The 18,915-nt window shown below is 42.2% G+C and overlaps 1 protein-coding gene across 3 annotated transcripts in view; it reads left to right on the top strand.

The window, feature by feature from the left end:
- The window catches only part of LOC149138939 (putative CoA ligase CCL8), a 286,441-nt gene extending 284,856 nt beyond the window's left edge, over positions 1-1,585 (top strand). For all 3 annotated transcript variants that reach the window (XM_089446836.1, XM_089446834.1, XM_089446835.1), the window contains exons 15-17: positions 409-588; positions 914-967; positions 1,101-1,585. In XM_089446836.1, coding sequence (XP_089302962.1) covers positions 409-588; positions 914-967; positions 1,101-1,157 — 291 coding nt within the window. In that variant the 3' untranslated portion in view covers positions 1,158-1,585. The remainder of the gene's footprint in view (positions 1-408; positions 589-913; positions 968-1,100) is intronic.
- Positions 1,586-18,915: the final 17,330 nt, after the last annotated feature.

Here is an 18,915-nt window from a genome sequence, read left to right as displayed (position 1 = left end):
TTCTGATCATGCTTGAAATTTCTGTTAGATTCTTGTCAGATTTGTAGCTGGAACGAGGATATTTTTGCTACAAGATTTACTCCCAATTTTGCTAGTATTTATATTTTTTATGCCAACTATACCATGTGGTATTTTTTTCCCCTTGTATGTATATATCTTGCACAGATTAATAGTCAAAGGAAACATTTTTTACGAAAGTATATGTATGTCCAAAGAAGCTGCCCTCTCTGTGTGCAAGCAGTCCTCATGATAACTTTATGATAGGCACTGAACATAGAAAATACCAAGAATTGGTGTTGACAACTACATGCAAGTAGTTGGATGTAAATAACTACATAGATTAGTTAAACTAGTTCTTGTGACAAACCATAGAAAACTTTTCCGTTGATGAACTTCCTTGTGTTGCAGCATCCGAATATATCCGAGTGTGCCGTGCTAGGTCTGCCAGATGAAGATTATGGAGAAGCCATATGTGCAGTTATCGTGATAGAACCTGAGGCAAAAACAAGAGAGGCAGTTGAATCTAAACCTGTCATTACTTTGCAGTATCTCCAGAACTGGGCTAAGGATAAAATTGCTCCATACAAGGTTCAATTTTTCTTCTTATTTTAGTCTTATGCAAACTCAATCTTCTTCAAGTGCACTTTGTCACTTTTAGTTCATACGTTAATGATCTTTTGAATGTCAAAAGAGTCCAGTGTAGTCTTCTGCATAGCTTATATGAAAATTTAGCTTTCACATATATACAAGTATACATTCATAATCTGAGATCAACAATGTCTGGAGACAAGACAAATATTGACTACAATATAAAAAGGACAATCAAAATTACCAGGTGTATTAACTTCTAGGTAGAGCAGGAATACATTCTTCTCTACAAAGTTTAACTTTTGAGCGTTGTTTCTTGCTGTAGATTCCTACCCGCTTATATGTATGGGAATCGCTACCTCGAAATGCCATGGGAAAAGTATGTTTTGCTTTTAATCTTTTCAAACATTGAATCAGTTTTGACTTCTACTTGCTATCTCAACTAATATTGATAAACACTATGATTTGATTCAAGAAGCTAATATCTCTGACATCGGTGGTTGATTCCTCAGGTAAATAAGAAGGAGCTTAAGCAGTTACTGCTAAATACACAATTGCTTCAGAGTTGAGAAAAAGTATTGCTTCCACTTGTGGAAGGCATTTTCCACAGTAGTAATAGTATTGTTTAAAATTTCCTTGTCAGTTCAAGTTCCAAGGGTTACTTGCAGACTTCTTTCCTTATTTTTTAGTGCCCTGCCATCATGTTGGCTTACATTGGAACAACTGATCATCAATTCCTAATTCTCAAGTAAAAGGTGGATCTCCTAAGCACATACACTACTACTGGTTTTGGTAGTATTTTTCCTCTACCATCATGCTGCCTTACATTAGAACAATTGATCATCAATTCCTAATTCTCAAGTAAAAGGTTGGTCTCCTAACCACATACACTTCCACTGGTTTTGGTGGTATTTTTCTTCTACCATCATGTTGGCTTACATTAGAACAATTGATCATTAATTCTTAATTCTTAAATAAAAGGTGGATCTCCTAAGCACATGCACCACTCCTAACTATGATAGTATTTTCCTTCTTGTATGAAGTAGTACTAAAACATCATAGATTACATTAACCTCTAGAGCAAAAACCTAGCATATGGGAGAACAATTGATCATTAATTCTCAATTCTTAAATAAAAGGTGGATCTCCTAAGCACATGCACCACTCCTAATTATGATAGTATTTTCCTTGTTGTATGAAGTAGTACTAAAACATCATAGATTACATTAACCTCTAGAGCAAAAACCTAGCATATGGGAGAATCCTTGCTGCTGAGACGGATATCCTAATCAAAGGAAACAAGTTTTATAAAGTGAAGGAAATAATAAACATATGCATCTATGTTAGCACAACAAGCAGAATGGAAAATTAATATTTTAGCATTTGCATATGATATTTTCATTCTTAGCCTTTTGTTTTGTACTGCTGTTCGTTGAAGCTATTTGGTCAATAGGAATGAAGATATTGTGAGCTCTCCTGTTGCTTATAATTTATGTATTTCATCTTTGTGTTTTCATGAATCCTTTGTCACCTTATTATCCATGCCTAGCACATGGAATCTATGCAATTTTTATTTGGTTGACAGCGTATTATTTGAGGTTTGACCTTTTTTATATGTCCTATATGACCAATGACCAATGTTTTCATGATATTGTACAGTTTTAATTATTAAAACTTTCACTTGATCATATTTATCTTGATTTCTATTGGATTATAGCAATTGAGGTCTTATTTCTCCATCAGGTGGCATATGTTTTCAGGGAATGATAAATCTTGAAGGTTACCTCAAGTGGTCAAGAGCCAAATGTGAGATCTCTACTCCAAAGTTGGGGAGGTCATAGGTTCAATTTTCTTGATCCCCTTGGGGTTAGGCTCCATAATTGGGGCTGTTTTCCTTCAGGGAAAATTGTTCTTGATTATGACACTTGACTGAACAGGGGACATTGGTAAGATACATAACAGAGGCAGCCAGCCCAAGGAGTCCACCCTGAAACCTCATAAATGAAGCTCAAAGTACTCAACTACTCAAGTTATCCCACTGATTATGGCACTTTGTAATGTCCCCAAATCTTGGAATACTTGGTGAGGCGGTTAGGATGGATTTCTAGAGCTTGTGTCAGGCTGATCATAGGAGCGGAATTACTCCATTGGTTGGCCCGAAGGGTTTTAGAGGAGTTTTATAGGTCCAACTGGGATCGCTTACCATATTTCATCATTAGGATCAATTCCGCACAATTTGCTCTTGGTTTCGTTGCATTCCGATGATTTCCATAAAACAGAGTTATTAACAGCATATTTTAATTAATTACGCTTAAGGTGTTGTTTCCGGCCTATTACTTGGAGAAACACGTTAGTGTGATAGCTCGTTGGAATTGGGGCAAAAAGATCTATAGGGCAAGATGATGAAAAGAGGCTTTGGGTGGCCAGTGTGACCACGAAGATGAATTAAGCATTTTCTGGCATTAAAAGTGACTTTAATTAGTTTAAAAAGTAACTTTATTAAATAAAGAAAGGAAAAGTGTTTTTAAATATTTAATTGGAGGGAAAAGGTAAGTGAGTTATAAAATGGGAAATGAGGTGTCTCTCCTCATTCATTCGTGCATTTTGAGTTTTGCATAAAGTGACATATTAGAGAGAGTTTGAAGGAGGAACTTAGGGTTTTAGAAATTAGAACCATAGTCGTTACAGCTGACTTCAGTGTTGAAACTAGACACCCTAGTTGGATTTGAGATTGAAATCACTCAGATGTCACCGTTAGAATTCAAAGGAGAAAAATATTATCTAGATATTTGAGATAGAAAAGGTGTTATCAGTTGAATCTTTGATTTATTGTTTGAATGTTTTTCATTTATCATCTTTCAGGTTGAAGGAAAAATCGTGGGAGCCAAGACTCAAGCCCCAGTTTGAATCTAAGTCACAGCAGTAGAAGATCATGTTCCTCTCTCTTTCTGCCATTCAAGCCATCTAAAATAGTTGAAAAATGTGAAGGATAAACAAGGGGACAAGTTATGGACTTTAAGGGAATGATTTGCTTGTGCCAATGATCAGATTTTATGAGGTATTTAACGAGTTTGAGCCCTTTCCTTATGCTAGATAGTCTCATAGATGGGTCATGACTTCCTGAGACCAGAGAGAATCGAATCCCTTGATTTATTGCTGGAAGAGCTTCATTTCCCAGGTCGTATTTCTGCCACTAGAGGGATGAGTTTGTACCTAATACCATTGGCTCGAAACATTGTTGAGGAAGGCTGAATCTATTTTGGAACGAAGGGGACTGAGTTCTTAGTTAAATGTGCTCAAGTCAGCTCATAAAGGGATTGATAACTTGCTCTTGTATTGATCACAAGTGCTGGAAGTGTCACTAGGAAGGCAGATTCTTTCTTGTGTGTACACTTACAGCTGTAACATTACTTCTGGGACTGCGTGCTAGTACAGAGACCAAGACCGAGCAATATTACTGGTGTGTAAAGGCAGAATTCAAGGACTTATTACAGTGGATTGTCAAGCTGAACGTATTACCATGTTCTATCCACTCTATTTTCCTTGTACATCTTTCCTCTATTAAATACCAAGTAAATGTGTGCTTCCAGAATATTTTTCCCTGTGAAATTGTGTGAGGTTGTGACCAAAAATTATATGTATTAGTTGTGTGTTAATTTCTATGTAATGAATGCATCAGATTGAACTCTTTTGGAGTTTCATTGGGATAATATTTGTTCGCTGTGTGTTTTCCTTGAATTTAAAATGATAAGACAACACCTACAACAACTTGTATGTGACATGTTTGACAAAACTTTTAGCTGAAATATTCGCTGATAAACTCAGAAAATTGTGGCTACCTGAGAAACTTCCATAGAGGGGATCTTATATCTGTATCAGAGCATGTTCTTGGATAATTGTTGGGTTTAAATGGCTAATTATAACAAGGGAAAAATGTTTCGAAGTCAAGAAGAATTATTTTCCTAAAAATTTGAAAGTTATGACAAAACCTTTGCAAAGGTGATAGAGCACATGGAAGCATGGGTGTCATCAAAGGCAGAAAATGAAGAAAAGAATAACAGATCCAAAGATGAAAGGGTAGCTAAGGACTAGGAAGTAAGGATTGAAGGGATCCCAAAGGAGAATAATATTTTAGATAAAGATAAAAGAAAGGTATTAATTCATACAAAAGAGACCGTGCATGTAGTCGAATGTGAAGACCATGATCAAACCTCCCAAGACGAATTGGGAAAAGTCATATCCATTGAAGACGCTAGTGCAGATCCACCCCAACAGGTTGGTACAAGGGGTTGCGATGAAGGAGAGTCAAAAATTGCTACAGAATGCTTGTCATCACTTAGCGAGATTGTTGAGTTAGATGATGAGTACAAAGAAAATCATGAGGACACAACAGTTGATGATGATTCCCAAGAGGTGTGCAAAGATGATAACACATAGGTGGTCGACGGTGCAAACCCAGTCCCATCAGTTGATGAGGTAAATGTTGCTCACAAGACTACTCATGCCTATAACTTGGAAGACCAATTGAAGATGACCGCAGACAAGATTAGAGCAGCCACAAGGCATTATGTTGATACATTGGTATTGGCGACAGATTATTGTTGGAGAAGTGCAGTGGCACATGACAGTTTAGGAGGAGAGCCTTCACTTGCAGATTTACAGACCCTCAGAAAGGTATTGGTAGAGATGAAATCTAATTACCTACACCTCCTTTCACACAGAGATCACCTACTCATGCGTACTGAGATATATCATGATGCGCTAATAGGGAAAGAGGAGGAAATCGACAGGGTTACTTATGAGCTCGAGATTTCCTAGGAGTCCTTGAAGCACTCAAATGGCCCTTCAAGAATCATAGTTGCAAGTCGAGTAACTTTGTATGGAGTTGAATTGTGTACATTCTTCTATGGAAACCATCACACAAGAGGATGTTAGGGACACTCATGATTTGACAGAGGGGTCTCTTGTGATAGTGGAGCACGAGGAGCACCTAGATGAATTGGCACTTGCAGAGAGGTATGTTGCAGAGGTTTCTAATTATGCACCCATGTGATGTGGATACAGATATATTTCAGATGAGGATATGTCCATCTGGGGTCCAAGTTTGGTTGAAACCAGTGGAGTGGATACTAGAGACCCTGGTTGGCATTGGGATCTAGGTGGGGTTTTCAATCAGTTACCAAGTGTGAAGGATGACTATGGTGTTGATAGGGTCATTGACCCAATCACCAAGCGCTTATGTTCCTTCACACTTCCATCATAGTTCTGATCAATGCTAGTGGCGAGTTGGTTTGATGGAAGAGTGTGCAAACTTCAAGAGATGCCTTGGCACATTGTTCATGCATGGGGTTGCAGGGTGGTCAACATGCCCCGACAAGAGTTATTCAGATGGCATGGCATTTGTATGCCACCAGACAGAGCAGTATATGGGGATGACGTTCTTCCATTGATGTATTGGGCATAGGAGCCACCAAGGATCAGCACAAAAGTGACATCCCCATTAACATGTGAGGAGTCAAGCCACTTAGGTCTATTAGGACAGAGAAGAAGATATGGCTCATATCATGGCAGGTTCACTAGTAGGGTGGCAGATACATTGGCGCATGCAGGATACCAAACAGTATGAGATGCGTCAACTTCAAGCGGTGATACCCAGTGGGGTACATGAGATATGCGATGGTGTGCAGAGGTATGCCGAGGAGTACGGTGATGCATGGTTTTAAGCAGTGGTGTATGGTGTTGCACAATGGGATCTTGGAGCATTGCTTCCGAGGAGACTAATTGATTGGAACACGGGCATACTAGTGGGCCTGGCTTGCCCAGGATCGATGAGTGGATGGATGAGTGTCAGGGAGCATTGCATTCCTCGAAGATTGGTCTTCGATTGGAACATTACCTTATTATAGTCAGAGAGTAGGATACTCGCAAGACTACCCTTGGAATACATATGGGTTCTTGATCATGCACTTGGGATTGACCCATGCATCTGTCACTTTCTAGTCCTGCATACTGGCGCAGAGGCTTATATTGTTGTTCTTTGATGCTTTTATCACATATAGCAGGACACACGGGGGTCACCTGACACAATTGGGTGAGACACAATGCATCGTGGACGAGTGACTTTCCAGCTGAGGCATATGTCCAACACACAAGTTAATAGATACAAGATTAGGGATGGCATGACCTATTGTAGAGGCAACACATGTTCCACCCCTGAGCACGCACTTAGGGAGATGATCATGAGGGAGTTGCATGATAGCTTTGGCAAGACATTTCAAGGCTTTGTATGCGCATGATGGATGGTAGACCTCTTTTACAGGAGGGTTGGTAGGCTCTAGGTAGTATTTGGGTACATCATCAGGAGACGGGATAATAGAGTCCACTATGTGATCTAGCAGGAGCAACAAAACTTAGCATGCGTCGGATTGACTCATGATACATGGCATCTGATTATTGGTCACGTACAAGGATCAAAGATGAGGCATGGATGGGGCTCCAACAGTTAGCAGGACCTCGCCACAACACTCAATCATGACCAGAGTGGCGTAGCGGAAACCTAGCAATTTCTTCTTGAGGTTAACATGGGACCCTAACATTACAGGTTTGATAGCTCAACTACCCTTATGGATGAGCTGGTCATTACAGGGGAGGATCACTCAGATCTTCCGTGGGACCTCAATCTTGTAGAGAACGTTCACTTCTTGGTGACTCATTCATATTATGGAGCACCTCATTGGCATGGCATTGTGATCCACAGGAGGAGGTCATGGCTAGTTCATGTGAATGAGGAGGATTGCACCTTCAGGATTTCACTCTTGAGGTACATGGGATTGGTTTTCGAGTAGGGCAACTTTTTGAGGAGTTGATCGGAATTTTGCATTATCGAGATGCTTTAGTTATTGGTAGTATGCAGAGGGCTGTTGTTGTCTATGCCTTGTTAGGGAGTGAGTGGAGTGAGAAATGCTTCACGATGATCAGGATGGTTTGGGATCACGACATCATGAGATCCATTAGTGTTGGGGTAATAAAATGTTTAGGAGTGGTTTTCAACCACATTTGGGACCTTGGTATTAATTGTAATCAGCTTGTGCAGAGGTAGTAAGTGATGACATTGCTTGAGGACAAGCAATTTGGGGGAGGGGAGACTGTAATGTCCCTAAATCTTGGATTATTACCTAGTGAGGCAGTTAGGAGGGATTTCTAGAGCTTGTGTCAAGCCGATCATAAGAGTGAAATTACTCCATTGGTGGGCTCAAAGGGTTTTAGAGGAGTTTTATGGGTCTGATTGGGATCACTTACAATATTTCATCATCAAGATCAATTCCGCACAGTTTGATCTTGGTCCGACAATTTACGTAAAACAGAGTTATTAACATGCATATTTTAATTAATTACACTTAAAGTGTTGTTTCAGACCAATTACTTAGAGAAACACCTTAATGTAATAGCTTGTTGGAATTGGGGCGAAAATATCTATAGGGCAGGATGATGAAAAGGGGCTTTGGGTGGCCAGTGTGACCATAGAGGCGAATTAAACATTTTCCAACATTAAAAGTGACTCTAATTAGTTTTAAAAAGTCACTTGATTAGATAAAGAAAGGAAAAATGCTTTTAAATATTTAATTGGAGGTAAAAGGTAAGTGAGTTATAAAAAGGGAAATGAGGGGTGTCTCCTCATTCATTCATGCATTTTGAGTTTTGGAAAAGGGAGCTCTTGGAGAGAGTTTGAAGGACAAGCTTAGGGTTTTGGAACCCTAGCCACCATAGTTGACTTTGGTGTTGAAACTAGACACCCTAGTTGGATTTGAGAGTGAAATCACTCATATGTCACCATCAGAAATCAAAGAAGAAAAAACTTATCTAGAGATTTGAGCTAGAAGAGGCATTATCGGCTGAATCTATGATTTATTGTTTTTCATTTATCATCTTTTAGGTTAAAGGAAAAATTGTGGGGGCCAAGACAAAAACCCCGGTCTGAATCTAAGTCACAGTTGTAGAAGAGTGTCTTCCTCTATCTTTCTGCCATTCAAGCCATCTGAAATAGTGGACAAATGTGAAGGATAAACAAGGGGACAAGTTTTGGACTTTAAGGGAATGATTTGCTTGTGACAATGATCAGATTTTCTGAGGTATTTGACTTCGAGCCCTTTCCTTCCTTATGCCAGACAGTCTCATAGCTGGGCCGTGACTTCTTGAGAGCAGAGGGAATCAAATTCCTTGATTTATTGCTGGAAGAGCCTCATTTCCCAATTCATATTTCTGCCGCTAGAGAGACAAGTTTGTAACTAATACCTCTGTCTCAAAACACTGTTAAGGAAGGTTGAATCCGTTGTGGAACGAAGGGGACTGAGTTCAGAGTTAAATGTGCTCAAGTCAGCTCACAAAGGGATCGTGTTGACGGTGATGGACTCACCAACATGTAAGGGGATTTCCCTGGTAAGAAGTCCCAATTAGACCTCAAACTGTTTGGAGTAGGAGTCCCAGCAGTGGGTAGTAAAGCTATGCCTTGACTGTGATAGTGCGCAGAGGTAAGTAAGATATCTTTGTTGGAAGCAAGTGTGTGACCTTGCGGCAAGTCAAGAGAGATGCATGGGGAGGTTCTAACACACGGAGGGGAAAGAAGTGTGTTCCTTAAAAGACTGTAATAGTACACAGCCTGAAAGGAACACACGAGTTGAATGACATCACAAATTGGAAAGCAGAATAGTCGACAATCCAAAGTGATGAGTTAAACCAACAACACACTTCAATAAGATTCATACAATCACATACGGAATAGTCCATACATAAATGCGTAAGTTAAAACTACATACATTGCTAAAGTAACCAGAATAGTCGAACTACAATAACAACATATGCATGAAACATGTTGGTTCTATTATATTATATAAAAGTGAAAGTTCCATCCATACATACAACCATGACAGCCACTAGCCCCAATAGTGGAATGTTACAGTCAACACCGCCTGCTCCTCTAAAGAGACATACTTGCTCTGCACTGTGGAGAAGCCAAGGCTCGTCACAATACTCTCCAAGCCCTCTCTAAGCGATGCCTAGAAAAAGCTTGGCTCCCAAAAGCCCTTTCTACTAGTTATGAGGTTCTATTTATAACAAAGGATGGGGTGACTCTTGACATTCCCCGTTGTGACTCTTGGACTACCCTCATGACTCTTCAACTTCATTACATAACTCTTTACATTACACATGATTGTTTGCATTCCACTATGACACTTGAAATTTCACTTTACAACATGTTTACAAAAATACATTTTCCACGTATACCCATGTGGGACAAAATGGCTTGAGTTAACCAGACACGACAACACTAAGACTCGGATGGTTATGGAAAGACCAACGCATTAACCTCCTCTCTGTGATTCTCAATGACGAACTGATGCCATGCTTGATAGTGTGCAATGGTGTCTACGTACTCCTTGATGATGCATTTCTGGAAACGAACTTGTCTCCATTACTTTCGGGTATACTGATTTGGAACCTCTGTCCAACTCATCCTGTAACATGCGCGGCTTAGTCCTGAGGAAGGATGGACCGATGATATACATATGCATGTAATCTATGCTGACTTGCAAATCTACTCTGGTGGTCGTGAGCATCAATTGATCAAAGTATGCATCGAGCTCCAGTCTAACTTGGTTATTCTCTTTGGCCTTGGTGAGCGTACTAATAGACAGGGTGCCATACTTTCTCACCACGACATCCAAATGTTGATTTGTGGTAGCATCGGATGTGCTCTAGCCACGAAATTTGGTGGAGAGGTTGGGGCACATGAGATTTCTAATACCCAGAAAGGGTTTGGGCAGATTCTAAACAATTTAGGAGATATTAAAATAATTAATATTTTTAATGGAGTCCCTAAGTCTAAACTTAGGGAAATTAAAATATTAATGTAGATTAATATAAAATTGTGTTAGAATGGTCCAAAAGACATGGATCAAGCCAGACCTACTCTTAGTCGTTGATTAGGGACTTGATCTCGGTCATTGATATGTCAACGAGAAAAGTATAAGAGGAGGCTTGAGGGTCACTTGGAGAGTACACCAGATGATCAGTGATTCTATTCTCTAGAGCGGGGTTTGCTAAGAGAGATAGAATCAGTGATCAGAATTGCAACTGAGGGGCATTGAGTACAGAGAGACAGAGAGGCAGAGATAGTGTAGGGAGAGCAGCACAGAAGCCAGAGAGAGTGATGCAGAGGCTGCCAGGAGTTGTGCAATGCTTCAGAGAGCCCAGCATTGTTGACGCAGAGGGCCAGAGGGCTGATGCAGGGCCTCCTGAGAATGATGCGGACCCATTCAGGGTGACGCAGGGCCAGTGCTGGGCAGAGAGAGGCTGATGCAATCCAGAAAGGTAAACGCTGGGGTTTCTGGGGTAGATTGGAGCTGAGGAGCTACCGAAGAGTTTATCCAAGGTTTCAACCGGGACATTTGTCTCAGATTGAGAGGTACTACTACCAAGGAAATTCTCTGTTGGGTAAGCCGGATTTGGCACCCAGATTGTACTCTAAAATTGCTTAATAAAAAAACCCTTAGATAGTTGCACCAGTTTTCCTGCATTGGGTTTTTCCAGGGACATTGGTCCAAAAATAACGGTGTCATTTGGTGTGATTGCTTTTGTTTCCTTCAGTTGTTGATTTGTAATATGTTGAGCATGCACTAGTGTTTATTTTCAGTATTTACATTGTAAATAACTTCTTAAGTAATGGAACAAGTAGGTAGGAATAAATCAGTAAAGTGCATGGAGGGTTTCTAATTGGTAAACTTAGAAATTTCAACACCAAACTCTTGTACAACCGTGTATACGAAGCCTCAACACTGGTGATGAGTGGCAGGAGTTCCTTGTAGTTCCGGATCAGACTTCGGATGCATGCTTTGTCCAACTCTACCTGCGGCTTCATCATTTTGTGCAAGTGAAGCAGGGCTCCCTTGTACTTCATTGTCCATGTCTGTACATGATCAACTGTAGTATGTATATCTGTGAGTGTTCGCGCTATCTTGGTGCAGCGCTACTAATAACCATGTAGATGGATGACTACCTTGTGCACGGTGACAAACCTGTCATACAGTGTCCATGTGACTATCTCAAGAGCCGATACTTCATCTCTTCTCTGGCGGATCTTGTTGATTGTTCCTCTCTCTGCTTGGCTGCTTGCAACTCCTTAGCCATGCGCTCGTTTTTTGCTATCAAGAACTTAAAACTCGAGCTCGTGGCTTCGGCATAAGCCTTTTTAGCATCGGCCAAGGCAGCTGGATGTCTTCGTACATTTGACACGATCACCCATTATTCAAAGTGCGCAGGTGATGCATGCTCATCCGGGGTGCACGCTCTGCTTGTACAACTTTGTGCTGTGACTCATCAAAGGCTATGTTGTACACCTCTGTTCCTGGATGGTCCTCAAGGAGAATGGTATCCCCTTATTCACTCGAGACTTGCTCTGCTGTTGGAGCTGGTGAAGCCTGTGGAGTGATCTCGATTGGTTTTGGCATGAGGTCAGTAACCTGATCCTGTTCCGGCTTCTCCATCTCCATGTCCATCTGTTCTACTATCAGTTCATCTTGCGGAACAAGTTCCTGTTCATTCGGTTGGTCACCCTGTTCCTCATATGCTGCTGGTTCAGAGTCTTCAACCTGTATCGACGTGGTTTGCGTTGTTTGTGCGCTTTGCACTTCCTCTTGTTCCTATTCTTGTTCTTGTTAAAGCCCATGTTGCGCTTCCTTCTCTCTTCTGCACAACTCTTGTTCTTCTTTGAGCTTTTGCTGGACTTCTTGTAACATCCTCTAGTGTTTGCTTCTCTCTTTCTTTGCGTTATCCTCCTGTCACACTGTCACCGCTTTGCATTTATCTCCAAGCTACTTTCTCCACAAGTGGGTCCTTCTTAAATGTGTAGCTTTGCTCCATCTCTGTGCTTTCAACAATCTTCCTTTTGCCTTTGTCTTACGCAGGTTTGTTGCTTACTGCTGCTGTTGTTACTGCTCCCTGTGGTGCTGCTGCCTTGAGTGCTTCTAGCCACTCTACTGCTACGCTCACTGATTCATTGAGCCTAGAGGAGTTATAACAATATCTCCATGGGTCTTTCTCTAGCCAATGACGCGCCCTGTGGATCCAAGAATAGTACTCTCCCATAGTGGTCCCTGCAAAATCCATGTGGGTCATACGGATTGAAACTCTTGGTGCTGAACTTAAACTTCTTGAAGTCTTCGACCTCGACATCTGCTTCTTTCAAACTCCTGATTGCATACAACCCAATTCGTACAGGAAGCGTAGGCCATGGTGCCTTCTTCTTCCTATGCAATCCAGTTGATAACCCTGTTGAGATGTGCTATGCAACGTCCTGCATGACCAACTTGTCCGTGGCAAACCTCATGAACACATGCAGAGCTTTCTCCGCATTGTACATTCGGATGAAGGTGCCCTTAGGTGAGGCGTACCAATCTGTAATGTTCAGCAACGCCTCCATTGCTGCGTGGGACATGCAGGACAGATCTTGTTCAAAGATCATTGTGTACAGAGGGGCAATGAAATGGTTAGATATTCTAACCATTACTCCACGGTAGCTGCAATCTAAGAGCAACTTGCAATATAAATTCACAGCACTTTCTAAAGGTGTCCATGCCGAACCCATGCCAAGAAACTGTTGATAGGCACAGATTGCATCGAGCAATTAGGCAGACATGAAAAATCTTGCTTGTTGATCCCTGGGCGGACTCTGGGCATTGGATACATGCACTTTCAACTGGAGAGCCAACATGTCGGAATAATTGAACGGTTTTCCTTCACTTACTAGCTGATCCAACATAGCAACCCAACTCTGTGGGAAGGTCTTCGTACTCCCTTGGCCATACAAGCGACATGTGAAGATGACCAAGAATTGGTATGCCTTCTTGAGTGTCTTCGTCCTGTATATCTGGTTGGGTGTCGTCCTAAGCTTTGTTGGCTCCTTTACCTAAGGCTTCAAGATGTCTCTCGTGTTCCTACTGTTGTTGGGAGTGTAGAACAGTGCATCCATCCTGCTCCCCGACAGTGGCAAATGATACATATGCTAATAATCTTCTGTCCTGGAGGAAGCAAGCTTTGCTCCACTAACACTGATCAGTATCATCGTCTCAAGGTTAGTGTGTGAGACAATCCAGTGGATCACATCTACACATGGGAACACGGGATACCTGCATGCAACCTTATACAACCCTGACTTATGGATGTTCACATAGACTTGTTGGTCCTCCAGATTCTCCTCAAAGTTGCCTGAGAAAATAGTGTTAATGTCTTGCCATGTGATCTTGATGTCTTTCTCGATGAACAAGTGTGTGTCGATGTACACGGGAAAGCTCATAGACCCCTGTTTAACCACATCCCTGGTACTGCTTTCAACTGTCTTTTGATCCAACTCTCTTGGAGGCCATGATACCTATACTACTGAGAAGCTGCTTAAAAACTTGTGGTACCTGGAGACAAAGAAGACACTCACGGCGAGAAAATGTCAGCTAAAAACATCAAGCAACTCGGGAAACATTCGGGCAACAAACTGATGATTGTTGGGCAAGATTGTGCAGCATTGACTCTAGGAGGTCGGGAGAATGTTAGTTGGAACTACACATTGCACAGTCTCAGTTGCCAGTGAGGCTGATTGCTGACTGGAACTGCGCAGTGCGCGGTCCAGTGAGGTTGATTGCTCACTGAAATTGCGCAATGCGCAAAACAGTCAAGCTCGGTTGCTGGCTAGAACTACGCATTGTGTCGTTCCATTGGGTAGGATTGGGAACTGCCTCCCAAGATAGCGTAAAGCACAGCTGGGAGACAATTGTGGGCAGCCTCTACACAATTCCTAGAGGCAAGGTAGAGCCTCGATTGCCAGGAATGCGCAGAGCATGCTGGGAGACACAAGATCGGGCCCAAGACAATCCGGATCTGCCCAATGGAAACTTGAAAACATGAAGGACTGAGTGTGTATGTGAAGCTAGTGCAAATCTGAGTGAATAGACATGCATGCAATTCAGGCAAGTGCAGAAATCAGTCAGACGACAAAACCAAGAAGCTCATGAAGCGAGTCGCCGCAATGGCCACTGTGAGTGCATAAACAGTTTTATGCATGCGAGACTAAGGAAAGGTAATGCAAAACTTGAAACAACACTTCTACAAGCTAAAACACATTGAAATGTTGGTGGTCATTCAATAAAACCAAGGAAACAATACTCATACAAGCCAAATACTAATAGGCGACTAAAAAGCGGCAAAAGGCATGAAAAGCAAAACTTACTCGGAAAAGTTGCGCCGACTATGCCGAAGGTTCTTAGATGCTTCGGGAAGGGCCTCTGCGGGTCTAGGACATCCATATGACTAGTTTAAACAACAAAACTAAAACGAGATTGCCCCGGATGGGGAAACCAGTTCGAAGACGAGATAATGATAAGTATCTTCTGCCCACGCAGGGGCTACATCTCCAAAACTCAAAATTTACTGTCATGGTGAATTTCAAAATTAACAGCGAAAATTAACCACAGTAAAAAGATAAAAAACTCAAAGACCGAGCTGGACACCTGACTTGTCTGCATGCGAATGCTAGGTGCCTTAGGACGGTGGCTTCTCTTCCACAATCGGACACCCATACTCGCCTAAATCAGTATCCTCTGCCTGCCTACCACCCATAGTGTCGTGTGGCTCTCTTGCTTCCTCCTGAACGTCTTTGGCTTTGTTGATGGCCTTGCCACTCGATGCCTTCGATCCGCTGGTGGTCGGCTGATCCTTGGCTTCTTGTTGATAGCTTGTGCTCGGCACCCTTTGAATAATGTCGTGAGGTGGAAGAACCAAGTTCTTCGCTAGGCTGTGGTCTGGTTCAATGCACGTGCCAACTTCCTCCCTGAATTCCACCAAGACAGTGGCAATGACTACAGGTCTGTCCATGGAGCAAAGGAAACGAAATTGAGCGGACTGGGTGGTAGCATTGAGAATGGGCGTCTGGGTGGCCTCATCAATCCGAATAGTCTCACAGGGACGAGCTCGATCTCTTCCACTACGGGTAGCCGGATGACTGCCATGGAAGCAGGAAGAGGAAGGGCTAGGGGGTGGGGAGGTCGAAGGGGAAGTCGAAGTAGAGGGAACTGGTGAAGGGGGGTGGATGGCTCTTCCGCGGCTACCACCATGCCTGCTTCTCATGCGGTGACGACGACAAGGCATATTACTCTGAGTGGGGTGTTGTAGCGAAGAGTGAGCTGAGATGGAAGCTAAGTCACATGACACGAGGACACAAGACACGAAGAACACGTACATACGAGTATTCAATACGAAACGCAACGACCTGGAAACAGGACACGGGGGACACGTTTTATATATATATATATATATATATATATATTGACAGAAATGGGTATGGGGTGTTTATATTCCTCTTGGGCTGAATGCCAAAAAACTGTTTACATAGAGGACTTCTATGTCCTGGTGCAGTTCACTTTTGTGAGTGAGCATGCCTCTAAAACTTGTAGACTTCTTCCTTGATATAGAGTCTATATTTTCGATTTCTGAAATTTTCCCCCACTTGGAGATATAAACAAATTGCTTTAAGAGTAAACAGTAAAACATGGCAGCAATCAGATTAAGGGATGGGGTTCCATGATTCTTCTTCGTCTTTCTGCTTGATCCCTGTTGAGAGGAGAGCAGCTTTATTGGCCTCTTTGTCCGCCTCTTTGTTAAGGGCTCTCAGCACATGGAAGTAGTTTAGGTTCTGGAAGCTTTTTCCAAGGCCCTTGATTCTAGATATCAATCTTGCTAGCTTGAGGTCCAACACTGGGGAATTAGATATCATTGCATTTATAATAATTTGGGAGTCACCGATTACATTAGCTTCTTCAATATTTAAGTCTTTGAGGAACTTGAGGTCTTGAAAGAGGGCCAGAGCCTCAGCTTGAATACTGGTTGTATGTCCAAGCCCCCAAACGAAGGAATGGATTTTTTCCCCATATGGATTCACAATGACCCCTCCTGCACCAGCTTTGCCCGGATTTCCCTTTGCTGCCCCATCAAAGAAGAGAGAGTGCCTTGAGTGCGTTTTGAGCCAATCTTGAAAGTCATCTTCAGGTTTTCTTATTTGCCAGTTTTTGATAGGGAGGGAGATTCTGACTACTGGTTGGAATTGCAAGTCAAGGAGGGAACCCCAAATAATGTCCTGTTGGCTGAGATTAGTATCGTCTTTAATATCAGCTAAGCATTCCTTGATTTGGCATTTAATTTTGATTTCTAAAGCCTTGTTGTTCTGTTTAGTGCTTCTGAAAATTCTTCTATTGCGTTCAAGCCAAATCTGCCAGCAAATAATCTTTGGAAGAGTGGCCCATGCTGTTTTAATTACCTGGTTTTTAGGAGGCGGACCTAGGTATCTGGCTGCCCAATTGGAGAACAACTCCACAGTGGAACAAGGCATCAAGAAGTTGGGATTCAGTTTCTGAATGAAGGAGAACCAGATTTGCTTGGAGAACTTGCATTCAAGTATTAAATGAGCAGTTGTTTTAGAATTTTCTTTGCACAACGAGCATATGGATGGCCCGTGAAATCCCTTCCTTTGCAAAATATCATACGTTAGAATTCTTCCATGACAGAGTTGCCAGGCAAAAAAATCAATCTTGGGCCATGAGGGAATGCGCCAAACTCCTTGCCAAGGTGCTGGATCAGGGGGAATGTGAGGTCTCTCATTTAGCTTAATGTAACCCATGGAGACAGTGTAACCTCTGTCAGTCGATCCCCATCCTTTCACATCCTTTTTCCACATTTGCGTGGGTGCCAGGCCATGGAGGTGTTCTAGCAGCGTGGACCATTCACTGCGCAGTTGGTCCGGCACTTCAACGCTTTTCCAACCTGCCCAAGTCGAATCGCGCCATAGAGATATGTCCCATAGTGCGCACAACCCTTTTCTGTCCATCCAGGTGGGCAGTTCTCTGATGGAAGTTCTATTTTTGATAGAATCCATATTCATTATTCTGTCGGTCCAGATGTTAATCTTTCTGTCGTTTCCAGGGATCCAGAATGAGTGCGTTTTGATTAATGGGCCTGCTTTTGCATACAGCTTGAGGAATGGTGAGTTCTGCAATTGGATCTCATTCTCTAGATAGCTTAAACGAGGTCCTCTGAAATATTTTTTCCATAGAGCCAGCTGGGCCCATCCAGGTTTGGGCGCAATGATCCTCCAAATGGTCTTTGCTGCCATAGCCACATTCTGCTGACATATATTTTTGAAATTCAGTCCACCTTCCCACAGCGGCTTGGAAATAGTTTCCCAGCTGATGAGAGGAATTTTCTTTTCATTCTGTTTTCCGCCCTTCTAGAAAAACCTGCGCATAAACTCATCCATTTTGTTTAGAATGGTTACCGGGGCGAGAAGTCCAGCAAATTGGAATAATGGGAGGCTGGAGAGCACAGATTTTATAAGGACAGACTTGCCAACAGCGTTGAGTCAGCAGTAGCCCCAGGTTTGGATCCTAGACTTGAATTTTTCACGCTGAGGATGCTAGTCTTTGATTGAAAGTCTCTTATGGAAAATAGGGAGACCCAAATATTTAAATGAGGTCCAGGAGGAAGAGGCTGCAAAGCCCAGACATCTAGAGATGGCAGAGAGAATCCTGGGCGAGGTGTTCCAGCTGTAGATGTGACATTTATTCTTGTTAAGAGCGCTGCCTGAGGCCTTACTGAAGACATCCAAGGCAGCTTTAAACTTAGAGGCAGAGGAGAGGGTGGTGTTGCCTAACAGCAGGGTGTCATCCACAAATAAGGCATGGTTTATGCTTTTGACCCCTATAGCAATACTCAGACCATTGATTTCTTGATCTTGCATCTTTTTGTATAACAGAAAGCTGAAGATAGAGGCTTGGATGACAAAAAGCAGAGGGGAAAGGGGGCATCCCTGCCTAAGACCTCTCGAGGCTTTGAAAAATTCAGTGGCTCTTCCGTTTACAAGGGGGGCAATCCATGGCTCTGAGATACATGCCCGGATCCATTTTATGAAATTTGCTCCAAAACCAAATTTGCACATGACTTTTAAAAGAAATCTATGATTAACTCGATCAAAGGCATTTGCTAAATCGAGTTTGATCACCATACCTTGTTCCTTTCGGAGAAGACTTGAATGTATTGCCTCTTGAACGAGAGTGAAGTTGTCCACGATTTGCCTTCCCTAGATGAAGCCTCCTTGATTTTCCGGAATAATTCTAGGCAGGATGGGCTTTATTCTATTTGCAATGACCTTGGTGATTAATTTGTACCCAGTGTTGCATAATGAGATCGGGCGGAATCTGCTAAAGTTGTTGGCGCCTTTTTCCTTTGGTATGAGAG

This window comes from Pinus tabuliformis, chromosome X (assembly GCF_031772625.1).
Source record: "Pinus tabuliformis cultivar Carrire ecotype Pingquan chromosome X, CPIR1, whole genome shotgun sequence".
Lineage (NCBI taxonomy): Eukaryota > Viridiplantae > Streptophyta > Pinopsida > Pinales > Pinaceae > Pinus > Pinus tabuliformis.
Note: the sequence above shows the minus strand (reverse complement) of the source record. Positions and strands in the feature narration are given on the sequence as shown.